The sequence below is a fragment of the Anser anser genome (assembly GCF_964211835.1).
Source record: "Anser anser genome assembly, chromosome: 14".
In the NCBI taxonomy this organism is placed as follows: domain Eukaryota; kingdom Metazoa; phylum Chordata; class Aves; order Anseriformes; family Anatidae; genus Anser; species Anser anser.
The window spans coordinates 10108095-10135195 of NC_139735.1; the positions used below are offsets into that span (position 1 = coordinate 10108095).

Here is a 27101-nt window from a genome sequence, read left to right on the forward strand (position 1 = left end):
TCCTAGTTAAATCAAAATATACTTGTCTTTTGTGTGTTTCAGACATGGAAACTCTTTCTAGCTTTCTTCGGATCTAACCTCTACCAGAAAGCAAGGTCTTAGCTAGAAACTTTCATAAAAATCTCAGACTTTTACCCAGACAGGAGAATGGAAAACTTGCAGGGTTTATAGTACCATACCTAGAATGTGATCAGAAATACCTGTTTTCTACCAGCAGAGCCACAAATCCACACTCAGCTCATCCTCACAGCTCTGAATTGTCACTGATGATCACAAATGGCTCCATCAATCTATCTCCATGCAAGCTGTGAGGCTAGCTAGGACAGATATGACCTAGCCTCTTCTATTCCTATTACAGCCAGAGGAGGAGAAGAATGATTGCTGAGCTGAGGCAGAAAGATGATGAGCCACATTTCTCATTTCCTTTTATACACACCACAAGTGAGGGTCTGAATCCATGCAGGTGCTGGTTTGCATCAGATATAAGTAGACACAAGGCCAGGCAGTGGATTTGTGAATAAGGAGAAACCATGAGCCTCTGCACTGCAGTGAAAAATATTCAACCTCCAAAGCCACCCCAAAGCTCAGGCTCCAGAGATAAGTCACTCCATCACTGTCTGGAGAAGACAGGTGAAGTCTTCCACAAGCCCCTCTTTGAATACAAGGCTCAACAGGAACCCACAGAGCATCCCCTGTGCTGGTGCCAGTGCAATAAGACCCCCAAATGCTATTGTCAGTGCTCACGTGCTCTTCCGTAACTGCCCCCTTTCCAATTTTCCTCCACTTTGTCCCTTGCTCTCCAGGATCACACAGCCCATCCGAGAGCTGCGCAGCCTGGAAACATCTCAGCCACATTAGCAATTACCACTAAAGTGAGAAAAATCTCTGTGTGTTAGAGCGTGTTCCCTCCCTCAAGCACCACTCGCATTAGTCAGTGTAATGGGATCTTTCAGCAGCCACTCTGCATCTTCCTGATTACTGATGTGATGTGGCAGTCACCATGGTAACATTGTTTTGTTAGTATTAAAAAGCAGTAAGGAAAATTGTCCTGCTCGCATTCAGAGAAGCCCTTTCTCCATGAGTTATTCCTGCCCTGTGGTAACTTAACAATTGAAGGAACCTTTAATTTTATTTAGCTATTGAATGGGCACGATGAAATGCCCCATGCTATTTTCCTGGGATTCATTCCTTTGCAGGTTAGAGGAAGAACCATGAGCATAAAGCAGTAGCCTACAGGTGGAAGCAGAACATCCTGTGGAGAAATTTGCAGGATCAGGCTGGAAAGTGAGTTTGGGAAATGGGGGGGGGGGGAGCAGAAAAAGAGGAATGCAACATTTTCAGAAGGAGCAGCAGAGCAAGGAAGAATTATCATCTACCCATCTGCAATGATGATATGCCCTTTAAAACTAAGGGCAGGATGGACAGGTAGATAAATATATGCATTCAGGGAAATGATGCATTTCTCAAAGCGATGCTCAAGGTGAAGTCATTTGGCAGAACATCTGCAGAGGCCACACAGCAATGCCCTGCACCACACTGTAAAAGACATGTAGTGCTCATGGCTCAGCAGATCCTACCTACAAAAATAGTGATCGAGACCTTCTCCTGCTCAGGAGTAAAACTCATCATCTTCCTCCACAGGCATACAAGCCCAGGACCTTCCTTTCCCTCTGAATTTCAGTGCTTGCCACATGAGGATCCTCCAGCTACAAGATGCAGCTGAATACCCTGGGGATTCAATGGGTCACATTCTAGTGGTGCAAGCACAGAAAGCATCTTCCATTCCAGCAGAGCTGTTACCAACAGGAAATCAAGCCCTGGCCCTGGCCCAGAAAAATCTTTCTTAATTAAGAGCCAAGTGTTTCAGATACTGGCTTGTTTTTGATAATGAACAGTTCTTGCATCATAGTCAGTTTTGTAGGGTGTGGCTGGAGACAAACAGATTTTGTTCTACATCTTTCACATTAGGTCAGAGGAAAATAATTGCTTCAGTATGAGTATTTCAGTAACAGAAACATTTGAATGAGTTCCACTATATTTTAAGAACCTGATGAAAAGTCTGTTGAATCATTACATCCACTGGATATTGGATCTGTACGTTAGAGCAGTTTCAGGGTGGAGGGAGGGGAGAGGGTTGATCTAGAGATAAGAAATATATTGTCATTGCATACTCAACAGGAACAGATTACACAGCCAGTGACTCTGAAAATGAATCTTGCCAACTTGCGGCAAAAAGAGTGAAGTTTCCAGTCTTCTTCAGTGAAGCAGGGATCAATATTTGCAGGGGATTTTTCCCATGTAAATAAGTTGCTCACAAGAAAATATCTTCTTAAATATCTCAATTTCTCCCCCATACACCCACTACCAACTTGATCTGCCGAAGAAAGTACATGATTTAATTATTCCAGCTCTGAGGGACTGATAACTTCAGTTTTCTTTAAAAAAAAAAAATCCATAAAAAGGAAAGAATTGTGGAAGACTTGATAAGTCATAAAACTATGGCAGGTAACTATCACCCAGCTAATGGTCATTAAAGCACCGTCTTCCTGGAAGGGCAGTATTGGATAACTTGGTGGCATTTAGCAATAACAGAGGTCAAACTGGTTACACATGAACTTCATAAGTGCCATTTGCACAAGCAAGCAGCTGGCAAGCAGTTACATGTGTCAGCCCAGTTCTCTGTGTTGTAAACTTTAATAACCCTGTGCTGAAAGACCCCTCGAGCCCAGACCTCGGTACTACTAGGAGACAGATACATCTGGGCAAACCCTGGGCTAGCACAGGCCTACTGACACTCTGGAGGTCTGAGTAAGTGAAGTGCAAAGACCCATTAGCAACCATTCTCCAGCTTGTTTCCTCTTAAGCAGGATGCTGATGTCCTGAACCCAAGAACCACCTAAGTGACAGTCAAGACAGTAGGTAAAAACCCCCTCCTCACATCAATGCTTCTGACTGGTTTCTGTGTTATTCTGAGTAGTTGGAAGACAAAGGGAGTGACTGGAAACCTTGTCCTCCAGAAGTAACAAGACTTTAGATTCAATGGATAATCTGCTTGAAAAGCAAAGGTGCATTTATTCTCATTTCAACACTGATAAAAAGAAATAAGGGCAGAAACTCACTGAAATAATGTTACCTGCATGTAACCTAATGTTACCTGCATGTTGTTCTCAAAACTGTAATGTAGGGTATCATTGGCAAAAAAGAAGCAGTAAGACCTACCTCAACTTGTGCAGACCTAGATGCATTGCTCCACAAAGGAACACAAGAGAGTCATCACATTTGCAGATCCTTTCTAGTCCATCTTGGTGTCGCTACTGGATGGTAAAGCATGGCAACATGCACTGCCTTGAAAACATGCAAAATGGAAGGCAAACACCAGAAACTATTCCCCTTCAGACCGAGAAACCCTGGTATGCATTATAACTGCAAAAAAAGATCTTTGCAGTTCAAACACTTCCTAGAGGGACACACTCCAAAAGTATAAACAGTCTGGAGGAGGTAACATCTACAAATCGCTGCCAGTCAGCTTAGAAAAGCTGTTGTCATTGCTTCTCTGTGGAGGAGTCAAATGATAAAAGAAATGTCTTTTATGTATGGATGGCTCAACCACAACCCTATTTTAACATCGTTTTCTTGTAACCCATCTACACACAACTATTTAAACATTTGTTATAAAGTATGTATGGGGTGACTCATCCAGCTGAAGAATAAGCCTAATTGGTCAAACTTCCAGGACACTCTGTGCTGAGCTACAGAGAATCATACTCTCATCTATTAGGAGATGTGACAAGTTGCAGAAGCTATCTAAAATTCTTGGAAGAGGTAGTGTGAAATAAGAACCGTTGCCTAGGGACAGTCTCTTCTTTACAATAATTAAAGATCTCAGATCTGTACTGTTCTGGATGGATGAAAAATATGCACGCATAAGCTTAGATTCTGGCTTTGGCTTGCTCATGCTAGAAAGTTGTCTAATAATTTATTAGCGTCTTCAATAAAAGATATCCAAAAAGCAGAATAAAGGGCATCTGTGGATTTCACTGCCATGTTCATAAGGTCCCTTACTTTCCAAAGAGATCTAGCTCTTCTTTGTCATGCAGCTACAGCTCACAAAAAAAAAACAAACTTGGGAAAAGTTCCCTGGGAATGTTCCCATACCAAGTGACCAGAAGAGTGAGAAGAAAAGTACTTCATAGATTGAAACTGGAAAGATGTTAAAAATTGCTCCAGAGGGATACTGGTGAGTGGGGAGCACAGGTCATACATATGGAGTCCTAGCAGCACTTTTCTACACACACTCTTTAATGACAGAGATTTACTTTACCACATTTTTGTTTGAATTGATGACAATTTTACTCTTTGGGTGAAAATTAAAGTACAAGACATCTCACTTTGTATTCTCCAAGATGCCAAAGCAGTGTAATGGCAGATAGAAGAGGATCTCTTGGCTATTTCTTCACACTCTCATACTGTCCTGTCTGTTTCCCCAGCATACAGGTACCAGGCTGCTGAGACACTCACTCCTCATACACAGGTCAGTAGAACTGTAGTATCAAAATGGTTCCCGATCAGAACCCTTGAATTTAAGCATTACTGCGGACTAACACTAGCTGTACATTGTGTGGAAGAACATTCATGCCCATACACGTTACTGGATACAGAACTCACATATTCGGAGTGCACTAAGCCAATAGCCTGGCTCAAGTATAGATGAATACTTTAATCAGGTCATTAGCAAGAAAGTGTGGATGATATTTCCAACACACCATATACTGGAAAGCTATACAAAGCAACAAGCCAGCAACAGGAAATACGATGATCTCATTTATATTATTTTTTAAGCTTGTAAAATTGTATCAAAACTGAGATAATAAAAGTTAAGTATTTACTGTGATTTCCTCTTACAAAAAACAAATGTATAATGATTTCATCAGTACCAGATAACAGCCCTGCTTATAACCAGAGGGCAGTATTTTTAATAATTTCACTAAAAATATGCACTGGTATAAAAATGTGGTGCAATAAAAAAAAGTACAAAAGGTAATGAAATATTACCTATTATCTCAGCTCATTTTTGTCAGGAAATAATACTACAAACTTAATATGATACATGGAAGCCTTATGAAAAGCAGGCAGGGAGAGGCTTATCGTCTTATCCAGCATTAGGCTAGAGGCTGAGTGATTAATAAGTTGACATTGAAGAGCACAGAATGGAAATCGTATGGACTTTAGGGAAAGGAAATAGCTTAAAAACGAAACTGTCATGCTGCCAGGCTGTATTAGAAGAGGCACAGCTTCCACAGCCATCCCCACCATGCAGCAAAGGGGCTGGCAGTGCTTAAACCTCCAAATTTGTGCCAGTGCAGTGCATGCTGCTGGAGCCCCCCACTCTCCTGTGCCTGCTGCTGTGTCAGTCCTCACATGGACAAAAGCAATGGCAGAACAGTACAGAAAATAGGAGGGGAAGAGGGAAAAATATATCAAAAAGAGCAGTTTGAATGCAAGAGCAAGTTGGGGGGGGGGGGTGGTTGAAGAATGGGAAAAATAAGAAACCTCACAGAAGGAGCTAATTAAAGGAAATTTATCCTTTGCAATAGATGAGCTACACCTCTAACTTCTGTGCCTCCACAGTACACAGTGTGTAAGGATGAGATTGCAGGGCTAGAACTTTTAAATACCTAATGATGCACTGTCACTTGCAATATCAACAATAATGTCATTTATTGCAGGTCACCACCCAACACATCACTTCCTGGAGACTCCACATTTTACTGTTTTTTCTCAGGCACATTGTGTCTGGTTCTGATTTGTAAGTTGTTTGTACTAGAAAATGTCTGTTGTGGTTTCCAAGACCAGGGATTTAAATGTGGCTAATTAGCTGTTTACTTTACTAGTGGTACAAGTAAAGCTTCACTATTAATGGTAAATAGGTACTATGCACGCAATAAGATCAGTGAAGAAGTTAAAACAAAATCAGCATCATGTAAGCTCCTGATAAGTGATTTAGATCAAAATACATGATATGCATTAAAAAAAGAAAAAGGCTACAAACATTTATTTACAGACATCTTAAGAATAAATCATGGCTTTAAATATCCTGGTTAAAAGCAACAGAATTGTCTTTGTGAAATATATTAACGAGTTTCCGGAAAAAAAACAGAAACAGTACTATTCTGTAGTATTTCAGAAAAGAGTAGCTGAAAATTTCTCCTTTCAATAGGTTGAACAAGACTCATCTTGAAGTTTGGGTCTTGAAGATTTGGGTCTTAAAGACTCATCTTCCAAGAAATAAAGAATGGTAACAATTTTTCCTGGATCACATTACAATTTTGAAAGTACTAGTTTTCTTCTAAGTTGTCAGAAACTAATTATAATAAACTTTTCTACGTCTTGCAAGATTAAGAACTGGGCCAAATGGAAGTTACTTGAGTCAATTATTCAGTTACTTGGGTCAATTCCTGGTAATTCTTGAGGATGATACCCTTCTGTAAAAATTTATAAACCCAATCTCAGCTTTTCAAGTAGCAGGGCTATTAATTAGGCACTGCCTAGTCTCTACCTTTTCTACTTACATCGTTGATATTTCCTCTGACTTTGGAAATGTGAAATCAGACCTTGCATTTTTTCAACTTACATGCTCTGTGGTTTAGTAAAAGTATCATCTTTTCAATGAAAAGGGAGAAAATACTAGCTGCTACATGTTTGGAGTCTAATTTTAGGAGGAACTGAGCCATTCTAATTTGCTGCAGTCAACAGGAACTGAGAGCACTCAATAATTCATGAGTTTCTTTCCATGTTTCAGTAGAGCCTGTTGAAAATTTCTCAAGGAACCACTTTTCATCAGAAAATTTCAATTCCTGTGAACCAAAACTGCTTACAGAACAGGATATGCTTGGACACGTTCTAATATAACTTCTTTTATCCATTTTGAAATGACTTTTCATCTATAATAAAATAATTACATAACAATAAAATATTTTAAATATTAAAAGGGTTGCCTGACTACACACACACACACAAAAAGAATTTTTGAAAGATGACAAACTGTTTCCATCAATTTTCACTGCTTTTTTTTTTTTTTCTGTTAAACACAAATGTTTGAGGGGAAAAAACGAGATTCAAACTTTTTTCACTTCCATTTTGGGCTGGAAAACATTTTCATAACTTTTCCTGGGAGAAGAAAATCATTTCCTACTGTATATCTTGTTATGAATGTATTTTCATATCTGTTCAAAACAAAAAACAAACAACATAAAAGAGCTTCATACTCATGCAGATAAATATCTCTTTGACCTTAGTGATGACTGGAGTGTTAAATTTGGTGTGTCTTTACCATCCCTTTGATTCAGTTATTTTAAAATGAATGGCATTTGCATCAGGAGGCACCAAAAAAAAACATTTCTTACCTTTAGTCTTTCTGTTACACCATCAGTGAAACTGACTGTGAATTCAGCAATTTTGGGCACTCTGAGTTTTCCTTTGTTCTTCTGGTCAGGCTGATACTCTGTTCTTGTTTTCACAATTACCTGGAAAACATCAACACTTTTAAGGTTCCTGCACATAGCATGCACTTTTTTTGTTATCTAAGCCCCTGCTTTTTCTATTCTAACCTTCCCCTGAACCTACAGAAGTATCTTATAACCATAAATTAACACAAACTCATCATACCTTCAGGAACTAAAAGAGACAGATAAATAGCTGTATTAGAAGATAAATAGGCAAGCAGATAATACAGACCTAGGATAAATTCTTTATCACATTGACTCTTAAAGTAGCTGACAGCAAAATGTTTAACACCCACTTTTAAGGCCAGGCACGTAATTTTTTGTATCACATTCAATGGGCAAAACATGTAGAATAACAAACAGTCCATCCATCAGAAGATCCTCACTTATTAAAAGCCCCATCCTAAAAAGTTCCACTGAAGCCAATTTAAATTTAGGCCATTTGGCCTCTCATTTATTCAGGCTCCAGTTTATTAATATTAATCTCATACTATCACCTTGGGTTTTTCTCAGGAGATCTCATCGCCATTTGCTAACTAATCCAGCTCCTACTGATCTTGTAAAAGTGAGGTGGCTTACACCAACAGAAAAGCCTGTAAGTGGCTTTTAAAGGGTTTGGACAAATTACCAAAAATGCATTTTCAATCTATATTGAATATATATGTAAACTATTTTGGGTAAAAGCCACCCACTATAAGCATGGAAAATATAACACTTAATACCAACTCCCAGATGGGACTAGCAAAAGGAATGTGTTCTGAAACTAATAGTCCTTCTGAGGTGTGAGCGTGTCCATCCCATTACACATGAGAATCCTAAAGGACTGCCCATCCATGAGCCTATACAGGTAAACAGTGTGAGAGCATGCCAGTATAGCTGCACTGTCCAAATCTAGCTCGGAAATGCCAGAGAAGGCAAAATGGCCCTGTCCTCAGCCCTGGCAAGGAACTGGAGCTCATCCCTGATGAGTTGGGGTTGTGGCTGTGATTCCCAAATCAGCCAACGTCCTCAAGACATACAACTGTTTGGTGTGACTTTCAAGGTTCAGAGAGGTTAAGCACAAAAGAACAGAAAGCACATTGAAAATCTCCATCCCAGGGCCAACACTTCCACTTTTTGGCCTCCCATTCTGAACTGCACGACTATGCAGTTGTCAGCCTTGCCAAGGTGAAAATAAAACACTCCAGGAGTTCACATGGGTGTGGCAAGACTGATCCTAAAGACCTTTGTTAGAAACAAAGTTTTGAAGGTCTGTAGGAAGATTATAAAGTGATACACAAGATTGAGTTATTGGCTAATGAAGAATTTATATACAAATGAAGACAGTAAAGTCTGGTTTGGAGCAGAGAAAACCCTAGGTATTTAATTCTCCTGCACTTAATACCATGTGAAAATCAGAGTGAGAGAAAATCAGCATGGAGTCATAAGCCAATTTTCTGGATTCAAATGCAAATCATTAAAGACTGATGAATATTTACATCCTTCAGTGAATCCCTCTCAATAACATTTATTACAGTAGTATTTGCAACATTAAGACTTGGGAAGAACAAGATAAAAAAGCACTCAAATGTATTCATGTTAGCATTTTGGAACCTGGGATTTCTGATGACACAACACAGATGTTTGTATATGACACATGACCAAGCTTTCTTCAGCAGGTTTGGGATGAACCCTAACACTACTAATACCCTACTAATGAACTGACCTCTATCATGCTCTAAAATGCAGCACACTTTGGACCAAATGAAACAAAGTTCTCTCTACAGTCAGGACAAGCTCATCCAAGTTAGTGCTGACTTGTGAACAAATAACAACGTCGCTCTCTTGCTCAAAAGAAACCAGGTGTGCTAGGACTACACACAGCTGGGCCCTAGCATTCCAGTCTCCTTGCTGGCCTCTTGTAAACCCAGTACAGTAAGTTATAGTGTAAGCCATCAACACCTGCCAACCACAGTTCAGAAACTGCACTCATTTTGGTTTTAAACTTACCAGCCACAATATCCAATTGTCACAAATCCATACTTCTTGCTTGATACACAAAGTTGTCACCAATTAAATCTTTAAATATATATAAAGAGGGTTTTCCCGTGAGCACTAGCATTAGGTCTTAATGAAGGACCATGAAACCAGAAAACAAGAGAAAAAAAAAATTAAGTCTTACTTGTTTCTATATATAGTTGACGTTTTCTTCCACTCTTTGTCATTAACCCCAGCTTTCTTACTGGTATTTTTTAACTGTCATTACATTCAGTCAATATCCTGTAAGTAGGACATTTGAAATATGTGTCTCCATACATACATGAGACTGAAAATAAACCCACCCAACCGTGCACAAGGCATCGCCTTCAAGTCCAGTAGCAATGTCTATCATGTCTGTGAATAAATAAATAAGATCAGTCCCCAGCCAGAGCAGAGGCCACTTGAAACCCAATTCGCTGACTGTGCCAGCAGTGAAATGTGTGTGTGTAGAGCCACAGCCATCCTGCCGGTCAGTGTTTTGCAGAAAAATTTGCAGGCTTTAGTAGAGGAGCTAAGACATACCTTTGCTAAATGCCTTTTGGCATCGCAAAAACTAAATAGCTGCTCTCTAAAAGTATCTTTGCCAGACACCTGCTGGAATTACTCAGCAGAAGAAAGACAGGGCAGTCAGTAAGGTCTCCTCTTTAAAGCAGAGCACGGAAATAAAATGACAAAGGACAAACAGAAAACTGAAAACCTGTAGTGTGGGGGTATCACTCAATATTGTGGCAGTAAGGATAAAAATGCAATTTTGCTGAGGGCACTGGGTGCACATTTAGAAGAAAAGACCTACCTCTTGTTCAGTCGCCTACAGTCTAAATAAATAAGCCTGAGTACAGATCCCACTTTTGCAGCAACATTCACCCCCTCCATCCAACAAGCTGCCATCAGGAAGCCCACGCAAAGGCTTTTAGAAATTGAGTTGCATTCATCAAACTGTTTGTGCCTCCTGCACTAGTGAGAACACCCCAGCCAGGGCTACCTCGGCAGCATCCGGAAAGAGGAGCGAACACTGTCAGATGATACCCACACACAGACACACACACACACACACAAAGAATAACAAATCTCATAAAGAAATCTTTGCTACATTTTTAGCATCATTGTTTGTTGCTGTTTTGGTTATTTCTGTTTTTGCTTTCCAGCTTTCTGATTGGGGTTGTTAGGGTGGGCAAGATTTGCCTTGCCCCTGTTCCCTGCCTTCGCTGCTTTTTCACCTTTTCTTTCCATTTTGTTACCAAGAAAAAAATAGGGGTAGTTCAGTCTTCCAGAAATTCTAACCAAATTACTGTTGGATGTACAGTAACAAAAACCCCACTGCCTCCACAGCCAGCACAATGATCAGAGCTCATTTATCACCAGCTGCCCAAGAGCAGTTCCTTCAGAGACCAGGATCCTACTGTTCCTGTGCAAACAGGGCACATTCATCTCGCTCCGTGGCAGGTTTCTTCAGAGAGGTACTGGCGTTTATTACAAACCATAGCAATCACAATGATCCTGATTCCCTCTTCTTATACGTTTTGCAGCTTTGCTGGCTCCAGTACGGTTGTTCTTGATTGAAACCGGTGAAAGGGAGTATGAAACTGGGGTCCTGTGTAGGTTGCAATTCAAAGCAAACTGAAGTGGGAGAAATGGCAATCTCCACATTCCCTTCTCTGCAATGCTGTTACAGTGGAAATGGACTGCAGTAAGGGGGTAAATACCAGAGTTGGCAGCATGGCTTGGCTGTGCTCTGGCCTCATGAGTACAGACCATATAAGCAAACAATCAAATCAGTGCTTAAATGGACAAGAAGTCTCTTGAACAATCTCAAAATACACAATTAGCCCCCTTGCCATCCCTAACACAGCAATATCGCTCTACCTATTCTCTCCCCTTGCCTCCTTGAGCTCTCATCTCCTTCTGCACACTCCCTAAGCCTTGCCTTAACTCACAGTGAGGAGGGTCTGGCTGTTTTGGGTCAACGTCCCTAACTCTGTGAGCTTGCTGGGGCAGTGAATTATTATTTTTATTCATGTCACGAAACAACCTGCACACCTGCAAATGAATATTAAAAAGCAAGAACAGTCCCATCAATCAGCTTTTTGGATTAACTGAGACTTTGTGATTGCTGGATGAATACCCTTTGAACTTTTTTGGACACCTGTCAGCCTTTCCATTCCTTTATCTAGGCCCTGATCCAGCACCAGCTTATGTCTATGCCTCACTTAGTGGCTTGTGATCGTCCACCAGAGAGCAGACTCCCTGCCAGCTCAGTATAGCCCAGCTGCAGACCTTTAAAGCCTGTACTGTGGATGGAGTTTAGATGAATACCATCTCAGGGGATCTCCCTGCAAATTAGGTTGCTGCTATAACCTGTTCTTAAAGTTTTCACACTGTTTCCCAGAGACACTCCACCTTTAACTGCAGAGACACCATGTTGTTTATGAGAGGGAAAATAAAGAGGACACAAATAAATGACGTGGGACTTTCTTCATTTTACACCTGAGATAAAACTGTTCTTTGAAAGTTGCTTCTCAGATGAAGTTTGCAGATTACAAGAACACAAGATGAGAGTAAAGGGCTTTCATGGAGTAGCTCCATGACTCCTAGTAGCTGCATGACTCCTAGTCTTTGCAGCTTCCTCCGAAACTAAGTTTATCTAGCAGCTGAACTTATCAAATTCCAATTCAGTGAAGTTTTTAAGCTTGGAAGTCATCTTATTAACATCAGCAGGATTAGTTGGATATTTCAAGTTAAGTGTGCATTTAAGTGCTTTGGCCAGATCAGAGCTTAAGCCTGCTTCAGTCACCTTCCCACAGCCAGTTATAATAACAAGGCTTAGGGCTGCTCTGGCATTCTTCAGCAAGACCACTCAAAGCAGCATGGGCCCAGTATCCCCATATTAGAGAAGAAAGAGCAAGGAAAAATAAATAAATAAAAGCTGAGTAATGTGCTGAGTCACACCAGCAACTGGTGGCTGCTACTTACACTGCACCCTCTTTGCTCAGGTTTTCATCAACTGAGCAGTAGTAGTAGCTCCCTATAAATAAAACATTCTTGGGATTAGGGGCTGGCAAGTGATATGGCTGGGCTGGGTAGGAAGTCCGATGCAGCTCTCTGCAGAATTGTTGTCCTCAATCACTCTAGGTTAGCAGATGCAATTACACACTCCATATCTTGAAAGGTTTTCACTTTCTATCTACTTTCTTGCATCTTCTTCATTCCAGTCCCTCAAATGCCCTTCTACAAGACCTCAGTAGCAGTCTACACAGAAGCCTGTAAAAGTTATAAAAACCCAAACATAACAGGACAACAAGACATATCTATCATGCTGGTCCACACAAGCAAAATTTTTCTAATGATGCTGTTTGCTAATACATTTATTGAGTACTAAACTTAAATGTACTACTATTCTAGGTTTAACACTAGTGACCACTGGAGCTAACAGGAAACCTTTCCTTTGTCTGTAATGAATGCAGGACCAGGCACCTTCTCTGTAGTGATGCTTTGGAAAATTATAGGTATGCTGAGCTGAGAAACAACAGCTCAGAGGCTGCATATACCAGCAGGAAATCCATCATTGACAACCCTGAGAAAGTAAACAGTAGGAGAGTGCTGGGAAATCTAGAGATTTTTGGATGCTGACAGAAAGAAAGGCAACTTCTCACCAAATGGACTATATTGAAAGCATTTGCTTTCAGGGAGAAGGAGCAGCACAGACATGAAATGTGACAAATGGAAAAATATCACATTAAGCATGGAAACTTAAAAAGGATTTTCCTGCAATGGGATGAAGTAAGTGTTTCAGAAAATGAACTGATATGAATTCTGAGTCTTGTCTCAGCCTGGCTAAATGTAACATCATTTATTGCCACTTTATATTTGCGTTTGAGCTCAATGGTTTTCCCTGAAGAAATGAGTAATAATATTTAACATAACTGGCATTGTGAAAACTTTAAATTATTCATCTGGAAAAGGACATGCAGCCCTGCTGTAATTCCCACTTCACTGCCACAGTGCATGTAATATATTGTGGTTCAGGTGCTGCAAAGTGCAGACCATAAAAATTTAAAATACTACTTCCCAGGATTATTAATAATGAACAGTCTCTCACTCAGAGTGGCTTTCAGATTGACAGAAGAGATAAACAAAATGTGCTTCTCCTACCAAGGAGAAAGGTTTCTTCCAGGTTCAAAGCTGGCCTTTGTAGTCCCACAAAATGGTTGTAACACACCCATCACTTTCCGTTTGGATTAGTCATGCTCACTTTTAAGTGAAAATGAGACTCTCAGCTTCCAAAGACAAGCCTTTCTTCATTCCTTGCAAAGAGAGAAGAGAAAATAAAGCTTCGCACTGGCGTTGACATCGTGGTTTCTTTTGCCATCATTACCCAACAGACCATCAGTATCTGAGAAAGACCTTTGACCAAGTCCCAGCTGCAGCATGCTGTCCAGGTTACTGATGATAGCAAAATGGTGACCCCCAGCCTTGGCACTAAATCTGCTGTGACTGAGGCTGTTTCTATGCTTATGCGATACATGCCAAGGAATGGCTAAAATTCACCACCTGCTCCCACACAAAAATCTCCAGTGACCTCCGAGCTCTAATCCTCACACACAGCCAGCCTCAAAGGGCAAATGAGCTGTGCGCATTGCCAAGAGCAGCTGAAGTTAAAATATTTAGCAGTAAAAGAGTGTAGGAAAAGAGATGGAAAAATCAAGTTCCAGAGCTTAGAACAATCTCTTTCTTTACAGGCTTAGGATGAAACATTCATGGACCAGAGCAGTTCCTTGTCTACTGCCTGTACCTCCTTCTGAGTCTTGCACTGGCTCTTGCTAGAAACAGGACACATCAGACTGGACAGATCAGTAATCTGAGGCTACCTAGTAATCACCATGTGGCAGATTCCCAGATTTTCAGACAATTCGGTCTTTAAAAACTTTCCCAAATAATTAAAACTACGTCACATCCCATGGAGAGGTGGCAGTGCTTCCAAATCTACAGGATGAACATATCTCAGCAGGCAGACTTCCCAGAGATTAAGAAGAAAATTGGCATTTAGGATGTATGTAGTGGTAGTCCCCAGGACACCCTACTCATTATTGGAATACATGAAATGCCTGAAATATCAATCAACAAAAGGAGAAAAAAGAAAGAAAGGAAAAAAAAAAGGAAAGAAAAAAAAAAGAAAAAAAAAAAAGGAAAAGGATGTCCTGGGATCAAATCCATAGTCTCCATAGTCAATGGAGAAAGCCCCAGTCAGTGGAAACAGTCTGCTTTTTGTATTTTTCCTGTATCAGCTCATCTAATGGGTGTTGTACTGGAAATGAGCTTCACAGAGGGTGGTAGAAAAAAGTGGTCTCTTGAATCAGTGCCAGGAGGATATTCCAGGCATAAGGAAAATCACAAAAGGACAAAGACAGCAAATATAATCAGCCCTGGCACCACCGATGAAAGGCAGCACAGAATGCAGAAGCTGCATTGGGAGCTGAAAGCAGCTGAGAAGGGAAAAGCGTAGCTCACAAACACAAAGACAGCTTGAAAATTATTCAGTTAAGTCGCACTACAAATCTCCAGGTGCCCGTAACCAGCAGGAGCCCATGGGAGGCTGTGAAGGGGTGTAAAAACTGATTTCAGTAGGTTCAGCCAGGGAAGGGTACAGCAAAGCAGACAAAAGAATCAATCACACAGCAATAGTGATGGTAAATTGGCCAGGGTAAATTAGCAGAGCTCCATTGATTTCATCCAAATGACACAGATTTACACTAGTTAAGAATCCTTCCCAGTCTTACTTCACAGACCAGTAAGCAACTGGGATGTGGGGTTCAATCCACGGTCTTGCTGAAATAACTTCCACCTGCAGCAATGGCATTTCATGTTGAAATAAAGAACGGATTTCAACAGGCTTAGCCAAACAGCCATACCCTAACACATTTCTCCTGTGTCTATTTCTGCTGTTTCTGCAGAATGTAGCTCTAAGAAACAGAGGGCAGACATAACTGGGTTTAAGAGAGGCAATGGAGCTCACATGAACAGGCATGAGCTAGCTTTAAACCACCTAATTCAGGCACCCGTAGCACTGCAGTTAAGGAGAGAAATTTCTGCACAGGCTACACGAATCCCGAGCTGTTCCATACTCTAGAGCTGCAGCGGCAGCAGCAGCGTGTTATCTGTATGCAAGCGAGGTAGCTGAATGCTACCCCGGGTGTCTGCGCAGGCTGCGAGCACACGCTCAGATTGCAGCACAGCCCTGCCAGGAGCGGACACGGGCAACCAGAGTTGTTTGGTATGTTAGGCGAGGGCAAGGCCAACAGAAGCGCATCCGAAGAAGAGAAGCACAAACTGCCAAGAACCTCCAGCAAGGCTGTCCGAGACACACAAACAAAATCAGGAAGGTTACCCCAAAAACACTGCAGCATCAGGGTGAGCGTTGCTGCAAATATTTATTGTGGCTTAATGAGCAGAGGTGGTGTTTACATCCAAACACGCATTTAGAGGACAAATGTCACCGGAGAGGAAGGCTCAGACTTGGTATTTGTGGGGATTAGGCAGCATTTCCGAGGTGAAGAAAGGAAAGGATGGGGCAGGACAGCTTGCCCATTCCTTCATAGTTGCAATAAAAGAAAGAAAATTTCTTTTATTCATGCTTTCTTTTCCTTTTGTACCCTGCTGCTCCCCCAAAACCAGCTCCGGGCTGCCCTGTCTGCGTGCATTGAGGCTGCCCAGAGCTGCAGCACACTACTAGGGCAGAGGGCAGGCTGACAGCGGTGTTTCAGGACAGAGCTGCAAGTAGTCCCCTAGGTACCAGGGCACTCATCCAGCGTACTATTAATTATGCCTACTCAGCTGGCCAGGACAAAACATTATTTTCTACTAAACCAAGAGGGACAGGCTGTGAGCTCAAGGGACACTCCTGATTTTCAGGATTTCTTGATTACACTGTATAAAAAAGCATGGTCTGAGGCACTCAGAGCAGGGTGCGGCCACAGAGTATAAGGAGGATGGGGTGGGAAAAGTATTTGAAGAGAGCACTTATATCTATTTTTTTTCTTTCTTCAGTTGACGGCAGGAATTTGTCACCAGAGAAATTATTTCTTGAGCCTCCAGATGCATTCAAAATAAAGAACAATGGGCCACATGATAAGCCCTCTGCAGCTTTCCCCACAAAAGACATGCCGGATGTTTTTTTCAGCCCTGACAATAGCTTTCATGCACTTGTGTATTATGTAAAATTAAGATTTTTACTGCCAGAACAGAGGCATTTCCTGCTGGATTTTGCTGAAGCGAGCCTATGAGACCAAGGGGTCCCCAGCTGTTGGTCTCATTTAAAATTTCAGTGAAACAGTATGGTCTGTGAAAAGTTGCGTATTTTTTAGCATTATTATTGCAGACGCACATAACAATTACAGCTAAAGCACTTTGTCTACGCCTAGGAAAACAAGTGAACAGCTAGCCTTTTCTCCCCTGCTCCTGAAAGAAAAATACTTTTTTTTTTTCTTTTTGAATACAAAAGAAATTAAATTCAGAAACATAAAAAGCCAGGTCAAGGGCCTGTCACCAGTGATTGTTATTATTCCTGCTGCATGGGTGGATTTCAGCAAAACAGCCACGCAAAAATGATTTAAGAGCATCTGTCTCTGCCTTCCCTGCCTTCTGCAAATGCTCCCCATCAAGAGAAGGGAACCGAGGCGGGGGGGGGAACAGGACCAAGGGAAAAAAGCTTGAAGCTTGAAGATAGTCAATAAATATAAATACACAGCGGGCTTAACACCCTAGGGGAGAAATTACCATCCTGGGTACATTTCTCCCCTTGCAGCCGTACAATCGCTAAGAGAACAACCAGAATGTTGATGCTGCAGGAGGAATAACATGAGCCTTTGCAGGAGACATCCTCACTTCCAGCAGTATCAAGGTGGATGTCAGAGGGAACTGCTAAGCTCACAGAACTTCGAAAAGCAAACCTATTAGTAAAGCATCCCCAAAAGGACAGCCATTAAGATTATGAATTTAAGAATTTCTCTCCCTCACCCCATAATTTCTTATAATCAAGGAACTGTCTGAAAAGAGATGGGCTTCAGGAATTACATCACATGAGCAAAAGCCTCATTTTGATAGTCTTTCTATGTATCTTTTCTCTGAAAGTGGAGCTAAACAAAAAACACTTTGAAAGAGATCAGCTATGGTGAAACACCTATAGAGGTCAATGTTGAGAGTCACTTAGAGGTATTCTCTAGTGTCCCAGTTAAAATAATAACCTTAAAACAAAGAAAAAAAAAAGGATAGTTAAAGCCATTAAAAATTATTTTCAGTCTGCAGATTCCATGGGCTTTGTGGGTGGCTTTCAAGGAGATGCAAAGGCAAGTATGCAAATGCAAACCATACAACAGGTTTGGTTTTCTTTGACATGCATGCAGGTGTCTAAGACTCAACTGGAAAAAAAACATAGGTGCCTATAAACGGACAGTGCTTGCAAACCTTTGCCATGCAAGATACATGCACCAAGTGAAGGCATTATTGCACACTGAGAACAACAGCAGTTGGGTTGCCCAGCACAGACCTAGCCTCCTCTTGGATCACGAGCCAAAGCCTGTACCACTCCAAATTACTAGACAAACTGATGCTAGAGCAAATACACATAGCCTTGCTCTCAGTTTGATGCATGTTGGATTGCCCCTGGACAATCCAGGTTAGATCTGGGTTAAGAGCTCACAGTGTCTTGAATGAAGATACCCTCTAATGGTCAAGATAAACCCAGAAAAGGGAGCATTAAGCAGGTTTTCTTTTCTTCTCCCTCCCCCATTTTTTTTTTTCTAGATTTCAATCACAGGAAAATGCCAGGGTGCACCAGCTCTTTGTTGCAGTGGCATAGGCGTTATGATTCCCTGATGGGAGTGTGGAGGCTGGGAGCATTGCCTCCTTGTGGTTAAAAGCAAGCAGCAGTGGATTTGCATTTAGGAAAAAGAGAGCAAAGCCCTTGAGCTCATACACACAGACCCCCATACCAAACCGGTTTGGGCTCTGGGGATTTATGCAACATCCCATGTAAGACGCACAGAAAGTGCCCTGGCTTTTGTTTCGACTCTTACAAGCTAAAATCTACTGCTGGCAGGGTCGGGGAATACACAGAAAAAAAGTAAAATTGATTTTAGATTATTTTTTTTTTTAACGCTGCCTCCTGACATGAAGGCAAGTCCAAACAAAAACCCACCCTGAAAGACTTGAAATCTATGTTTATTCTTCCTCAGGCTCACAGTCTTGCTGGATTCAGTTGCAGCTTTGCTTTACCAAGTACAAAGCTGATGTTTCCCCCACCACTTAACCTTTACCCAAGCTCTTCACCTGAGGCCCCTCTCCTTATTAGCAGGTCTTTACTCTGCCCCAGGGTGAACTCAGCCCAACAGAATCTGTTCTACAAAGAGCAAAAGAAACAGATTGTGAATTATTTTGCTTTTATCGTAAATAACCTCTCCTTGTAACAAACCTTCTGTCGCCGTTAACTCCAGGCCTACTGCACACAGGAGCTGAACCACAGCCTGCAGAAATCAATACCATTGACTCTAATGAGTTCTGAATCACGCTTTGCACTCCTGGAGAAACATCCCACTCTTCCAGCAAAGAGAGATATGGATGTCAGTAGATGCATTGACAGAAATGTATGTTAATGAAGGTAATGTAACCTAACAACATGTGAATTATTGATGCAGGCATGTTTAAACAGGAAAATCAGCAAGGAATCACACTAGACCAATACACTCCAATGTTTGTTCACCAACAGGCAATTGGAACGTGGTGGTCTTGAGAACACTCATTACCACCTTATTAGCTTGAAAGGATTTTTGTTAGGTTTTCCATGTCTCACCTGATACACGAGCCAGTTAAATTTCACATGATGTGTCAATGTCTGTGTGTGATATCAATAAGCCATTTGTCTAGCATCATATGAGTTATTTTCACACATCCGTACTTTCCTTTGAGCTTCTCAGACGTGTCATAAATCATATTGCTTTGCTCAAGGTATTTTGCTTAACCTTATTTATCAGTCATAGATACGGACCAGTTTATCCTCTCATTCACAACGGTTCATGGAAGTGTAACTCTCCTGAATGCAGTGAAGTTGCTCCTGATTGCCATGAGGCCCATGGGGAATGAACCTAGGTCCTTTGTCTGGCACGGCTGGTTCCCAGGATGTCAAGGCAGTTGACTCAGCTCTATCTATCATAAAATAAACTTAGTTTGTCTATCTTGACAGTTTTATCACATCCATCATCATGTTCTCCTAATGTATTTAGAGAAACTTCATTTTGTACTACAGTAAAAACAGGATGTATGTTTAATAATCATCAGTGTTAATTTTACTATTATTCCATTATCCTGTGAGATCTAATCATTCCGTCTTGTACTTTCGGGTGAGTTGGCTCCATCTCTGTGGTATCTGGGAACTACACTGCAGACAGGCTTTGTTTTTGTAAGGACTGTTGGGGCATACAGATTTTCACGATCTCATCATGTCCTCACCAGGTTATTTTGATATGCACCGTCACTGCACCGCTATAGACAAAAGATTTCCAACCGTATCCCGCATCTAAAAAACCCCAACCACCAAACCTCAGCCAATCACTGAGGCACATTTCTGGACATCTTAGTGCTGCATTCAGCGCTGAGAGTGGGCAGGGGAGAAAGCTGTCCCCTGGCAGGAGCCCATCGGGGAAACAAAACCCAGGCTTGCTCCATCACCACCCAGTGCATGGGGGAATTCAGTCGCTCTCTTCAGAGAAGCCAGCATCGTGAATGCCCAAATGAGCTTTGCATAGCCACAGAGAAGAAAATAAACCTTAAGTGAGATAATTAAAATAGCCGCTTATTTCGGAAGAGTTCTCACATTACTCTCAATGCAGGCAACTTATCTTACTGATAATAATTATGCATTGTAAACTGCTCCTTGATTTCTCCAGCATTTATAAGAGAAACACACTAAGCCTTTTCCAGTTGTATACATGAAGGAATATTTAGGTATTTTTTTGAGGAGGGAAGGAGCTGGGGGGACAGTTGTGTGCTCATTTGCTGCGTACAAGCAGATAAATACACTAAGAAAGACATCCCCTTCTTATTTATTGTATAGACACTATGCCACAGCCCATATCATCAAAGACCACTACTTGACAAGGGCAGGAAAACCAAGAGGCATGTACGTGTGCACAAGCATGCAGGGGTGCTGTTGGATTTTGTTTTACCTTTTCCGGAGCCGGGAACTGCAGGTGATTTACTTCCAAAGGCGTGATCAAAGGAACTGTCTGAAAACCATCTTCGCCGGATGGTGGCTTGCTGTTCTTGTCGTTCAAATTACTCCCCAGCTTCACCATTCTCGGACCTTGCTTTCCAGACCTAAAACCAGCAAGACGATCGTTGTCACAAGGGTAGTGGGAAGAGGACTTCTGCCCTGTCTGGCTCACTTTGCCTTGGCGTATTGGTTTCCTGGGTTTTACACCCAGGTTTCTAGCCACACAGCATGCCACGCCAAGGCTGACTTCACACATGCATTTCTCCTCGCCTTACACCGACACCCCACAAACACTCCTTAACCCCCCCCCATCTGCTGCAAGCCCCAGCACAGCACCACAACCGGCAGCAGCACCACAAACAGCATCACCCACCAGTACCAGCACCACCACCAGCATCACCTACTGGCACCAGCACCACAAACAGCATCCCCCACAGGCACCAGCACCACTACCAGCAACACAACCGGCACCAGCACCCCGACCAGCGTCACCCACCAGCACCCACCACCCCGGGGACCGGGCGCATCTCCCGGCCCCAGGTGCATTTCACACCCTCCCTCCCCCCCCCCCCCAAATTTTTTGCGGCCGCTTTGAGGGGTTCCCGCGGGGGTCTCCCCGCGGTGCGGGGGTGCTGAGGGGGGGTGGGCTGCGGGCACCCCGCGCCCCTCCGGCCGCCCCCCAGCCCTTACTTACTGCAAACCACGCGGTCACTGGCGGCGGCTCGGCCCGGGCGCTGCTGCGGGGTCCGGGGAGGGGAGGGGGGGGGGGAAACTCGGCGGGGAGGCGGGGCGGGCGGAAATTTTCGGTTAATTTATTCGATTCGCTGTAATTAAGGGCGGCCGCCGCGTGCCGGCGGTGCTGAAGGGACAGCGCTGCGCGGCGCTCGGCTCCGCAACGGCGACTGAGGGCGGGGCGGCTCCCCCCCCCCCCCCCCCACACCTCCCTCCCTTCCCTCAGCCCCTGCTTCTCCTCCCCTCAGCCCCCCCTCTCCTCCCCTCAGCCCCCCGCTTCTCCTCCCTTCCTCACTCCCACCCTCCTCCTCCCTTCTTCGCCCCCCCCTTCTCCTCCCCTCAGCCCCCCCCCGCCGGGCGCGCACCCGCTGCGCGGCCTCGGGCACCCCCTGGCGTCCCCGCCGCGCACGGCCGCGCGCCCCGGCGCCCCCTGCGGGCACCAAAAAGGGGTCGGGAAGGGTTTTTGGGGGGTCGCTGAGCCCAAGGGGGGGGTCCCCCGCTCCATCCCCCTTCCCCGGTGAGACCCAGCCCCTTGCAGGGCGAGGCTGGAGCCTGATGTGTTTGTAACTAGAGCGTTTGCCCCCCGGGCTGGCAGTTTGGCATCTTTTCGAGCCCTAAATATACCCCTAAAAGGCGTGAGCTGTTCCCGTAATAAAATGGTGAAAATGCGTTTAAAGCCAGACTTGGCAGAGCAAGGCCTAGTGCTCGAGGCGCTGGCAGGAGCTCGCTCGTGGTGCTGCAGTTCCAGGGCGAGAAGGGTCCCAGGCAGGTAGGAGGGGTGGGACAGCTGAAAATATCCGCTGCTACCATCACCTGGCACGGTCCTTTCAAGAATCTGTCTTCCGTAGCTTTGCCAGCTTTTAATGCTTGGGTTGGAATTTACTGTGCCGCTTTCCTGCATAAGGCCGAACTTCCACAGAAAATCCCATCCGAAGGAGTTAAGAAAGGTTCTGCCATGCATAAACCTTCACTTCAAGTAACTCTTACTCAGTGTGTTAAAATTTGTCGGCAGGTAGCTTTTCGATGTGCTCGGAATCATCTGCTAAATTTGACCACAGCGCAAGGTTTGGGGAGTTCATATCCATGCTGCTCTGAAAAAAATATCTTAAGCTCAGTAGCAGAATCCTCCCCAGATCCATCCGTTAGGCATGTTCAGCTCGACTCGACAAGATTTTCCCTGTAACTACAACTCCAGGTTGCTGCAGTCTGCCCAGGAACAGATACCTACAAAGAAAGCCAGCAGACTGCATCCCTAAGAGATGGGAGAATGTGCCTCTTAAGAGGAGCATAAACCCACTCACTAAAGACAATTGATTAAATTAGTACAAGTAATAACTTAATATTGCAGTGTTACCAGAAATCAACCATCAATGCCCATCTGGACTAGGATCTGTGCAAATATATAGCAAGTAATAAACCCTGCAAAACCTGCCTTCTCATGCTCTGCTCAGAGATGAATGCTATGTTGATAGTTTGGCTCAGGCTTGAGGACCTTCAAAATGCAGAGTTTGTAAGGAAATCTAAAAGCACAAAGTCCAAAAAGCAAAAAAAGTTTTGTTTTTTTTTTAAAGAAATTTCCCCTGTTTCAGCTTGTGCTCATTGCCCCTTGGCCTGCCCGCAGTGAGAAGAGGCTGGCTCAAATCTGAGCCATCTCCAGGCTGAACAATCTTGACTCTCTCAGCCTCTCCCCATATGGCAAATGCTCCAAGTGAAAAAAAAAAAAAAAAAAGCAATTGCAGCAACTCTTCCCCCAACTTTCAGTATACTACAGGTTATATCATATGATTTGACTATCCAAAGAGACTAACAGACTCCATCATTATCTTTTCCTGAACATACACTTTTGAACTACTCTAGCTCCTCTCTCAGCAAAATGGCTATTTTCAGTTGAGGAACTGGGAAATATTATTTAAAAAATCCAAAGGAAACAACTGCATTGAAACTCCATAGAAATGGCGTAATGGTCTTCTACCTTCATCTGGCAATTACAAGGGGACATGAGAGTGCTTTGTTAAAAAGCAAAGCTTGCAAATACATTGTGTGATAATTAAACCAAATCACTTTCATGCACATCAACATCAGTAATGCATATTCTGCTAGCCAAAATATGATCTTAGCAATAAGTAGATAGATCCTCTTACTTAAGAGAATGTCTTAAGCAGCACTTTCCACAAGGTCATGTTAAATCTCCAGAATCACTTGTGCAAATCCACGGTTACAGCATGAAAAATAAAGTTGCAAACATGGCACCTGCTTGTTCAGTATGTCTACTCACATAAATACACTGACATGCTTGCAGAGTTTAATATATTAACCTTCGTTGGCTATAGCTGAATGGTCTTCACAGTAACATAGCTAAGGAGCAATGAGGTGAATCCCATACCTTCTTGTGCATTACTTCTGCTGTTAAATACAAATCTGTGAATCTACCGATAACTAAACAGAACTAAATCCTGCTGGGGATATTCTGTATAACCCAGAGAGCACAGAGCAATGCTGCCAGCACTCGAGCACTGGCAGTTAGAGCCACTTTGTCACTGGAAGGCTTTTAGTTGCGAGTACTAGCAGCGAGAACCTGCGATAAGTGAGCAGATGCGGCTTTTACCTTACGACTTTTTAGAACAGAAGCACATTTTAAGCAACGTCTCAACGGCACCATCTGAGAATTCTGGCAGCATGGCAGATGGAGATGTGCAGAGAGATACTGTCTCCCTCTAAGCTGTCATTGGCATTCCATCCAGTAACTTTCCTTTATTTCCTCCATGAGACCGAACTAGCCCTGTAACTGTTTCAGGTCATATGCTCCACTTCAGTTTGAAAATACCTCTTTGCAAAATACCAGTTTCACAGACACACACAAACTAGCAGCAGTGAGTTTACAGAGCAGAATGCTTTATGGAAAAAAACGGATGCTTAAAGTTGCCAGCAAGATCCTAAAAGCAATCCTTCTCTAGAGACAGCATTAAAGCAAACCCAAGTGAATACAACAAATCAAAGAGTATCGTACAGCTTTTCTTATGGAGCGAATACAAACTCTGACATTTCCACCCACACAGAGCAGATCAGTGACTGGCAATAAGACAAAGCAGCAGTACGAGCAACATGAGACTCCAGAGGAATAAACAATGTATTTCTCCTGTCAACAAAAATATATGCCTTCCCTTCTTCATTTAATAAGACTCACATGATGTATTATTTTCTATTTCCAGTTAAACAAATCAGAGTAGAATTACTTTTTTCATTATCAGTTTACACTGAAGATTATTGGCTGTCTTTAAGAGGCTTGATATTTGTAACAAGGCTTGGGTATAACATTTCACTGTATTGTAAATTCTGCAACTCGTAAACAAAATGTCACTCAAAATAGTCCAACTTTTACCCACTCCATGCCTGAACATATAAATCAACTGCACTTCATTGTTCATGAATATTATTTTCCTCACTTGCTCCATGATCTACAAATTTCTTATGCCCATTACATCTCTTCATAAAACATATTTCCTGCACATCATGCACTTTCCCTTTAGTGTTCTTGTATATTATTGTAAGTATCATATTATTTTTATCTCTTCTCACACATTGAAAAACTGACATTGGGCTCTCAATAAAAGTATTTGAAAGCATCTGGACAGGTGGTAGAAATTACTAAGAGGAGAAACTGCAGAACTTGAAAGCACACAATGAGGACAAAGTCTCAGGAAATCAGACCAGTCAAGGCAGGGCAAGCCTAGAAAGAACATCAGCCACCTCAGACTCTTCTCATGAAAGATCAGGTTTGTCTCTCAGACATTCCCATTAATTCATTTCAAAATGAGTCCAATAGAACAGTGACAAGCAGTGAGGAGCACAGTTCAGGTGACAGTTCAAGCCAAACCCAGCCCTGATCTGAGTCCTGTAACTTAATAAATACGGTATGTCACAAATTCACATCTGTCTTTTCCTGTAAAAGACACCATGATGTGATAGAAAGTAACATTTAGATGGAGCACATCAATACAGGAAGGAATCTCACCACATCCTCAACCTAAACCGAGTACGGAACTGTTCCCACTAAAATGCCTGCCTGCACGAACCACAGACTTGCGGATGTTATAAAAGGGCAAGTCCCTGTGCCCAGCCCATGCTCCGAACTGCTCCTCACTGCACATCCCCTGTTGGTTTGCTCAGTCTGGGATGACAGAGCTGAGCGAGGAGTGCATTTCTGTTCTTTGCCTTTGGAGATCACTCCACAGATAAATTGCTATCATAGCCAAGAATCTTTATCCTACATGGAGTTAAAGAAATTTAAAATACCAAGGGGTGTAAAAACTGATCATGTATATTTTAAGTTGGGGTTAACTTGTAGCCTTTGCTATGGAGGAGATCATCCATTATGTGAAATTACATCAGCACTGCTGACGTCCTGTCACACACACATTAGGAACAATAAAATAAGCATATAGTAGAACAGGAGGAGAAAAAAGAAAAAAGAAAAAAGAAAAAAAAAGCCATGTTAATCTAGTATTCATTTCAAAATACAAGAGTTTACAAAGCTTCTGGAGGAGAAGAAGCATTTGTCAGTGCCTTAGAGAACCTTCCTGCACAGCTCTTTTAATCTGCCTCCATTCCTCATCTGTGCAGGAATGCCAGGCATGCAATAAATTTCACACATTCACAGCATGAACATGTTCTTGTCGTGATCTCTGGGAAGACTACACAAATCAGACATATACTTGTAAGCAGCCCAGCAACGTTTGCAATTCAGCAAAATCTCTCAGATGAGACACACCTGTGAGTTCACAATTTAGAACAAGAAGAAGAGATGCTCTCATTAACATGCCCTGTACATAGAGCACGGAAGATGGGATGCAGCCTGTTCTAAGAGGGGCCACAGACAACGGGAGGTGAAAGTATGCAGCATCCTCCAGTAGGTATTCGGCCTCTCTCTGTCTGCATCAAGGCATACTCTCTTCTTGCTCAGGGGCCTCCATATATTTTGCTTCTAACAAAATGAAACTGCAGCTACACACCTCGATTTTCACCAGCTACAAAGCAAGCAGAAAAACTTTCAAACATGATTTTTTTTCCCATCAGATCAGATGTCTGTGATGTCACTAACAAGAGGGTAGCTTCCTATAAATGTTTATTAAAATTCATTGTGTCCTTAATACGTTTAATATGATAGGTTCCCCTGCTACTTCCATTTACAGAAAAGCCTATACTATTAAACTCATTGAAGTATGGACGCTTTGGGTTTTATGGAAATTCCTGTTGTTGTACTTATATAAGTGCTTATGCAATGAAAATATACATATTACACAAACCTGCCCAAGTCGCCAAGATTTACAAGAGCTATAAATCAAAGTTGCATCATGTTTTGTTTCATACATAAAGACCTATTGCACACAGACATAAAATGTCACATATGCCCAAAATTTGCTTTAAGTCATTTCCCAAAAGATAAAAAAAATAGAATTGAACTGCCTGCTGAAGGCTATCCTTTAGTCAGAGGCCATGCAAAATTTTATTAGGAGCTTTGAAGTTAAAACATGAACATTGACTACTAGCAAGGGCCCTAAAGACAAAGACATTTACTGGATGTAAACATC

General features: G+C 42.5%; 1 protein-coding gene and 1 long non-coding RNA gene across 2 annotated transcripts in view; one reads left to right on the forward strand and one right to left on the reverse strand.

Moving 5' to 3' along the window:
* Positions 1-7340, forward strand: part of LOC310881402 — a 133844-nt gene extending 126504 nt beyond the window's left edge. Inside the window, exons 3-4 of the long non-coding RNA XR_014572353.1 lie at positions 4488-4531; positions 5727-7340. This is a non-coding gene — a long non-coding RNA (uncharacterized lncRNA). The remainder of the gene's footprint in view (positions 1-4487; positions 4532-5726) is intronic.
* The window catches only part of NSG2 (neuronal vesicle trafficking associated 2), a 37829-nt gene extending 16010 nt beyond the window's left edge, over positions 1-21819 (reverse strand). The window contains exons 1-3 of the mRNA XM_083798715.1: positions 21476-21819; positions 20735-20885; positions 7404-7523 (exon numbers count right to left, since the gene is read on the reverse strand). Of these exons, the coding sequence (XP_083654841.1) occupies positions 7404-7523; positions 20735-20863 (249 nt within the window). The 5' untranslated portion in view covers positions 20864-20885; positions 21476-21819. The remainder of the gene's footprint in view (positions 1-7403; positions 7524-20734; positions 20886-21475) is intronic.
* Positions 21820-27101: the final 5282 nt, after the last annotated feature.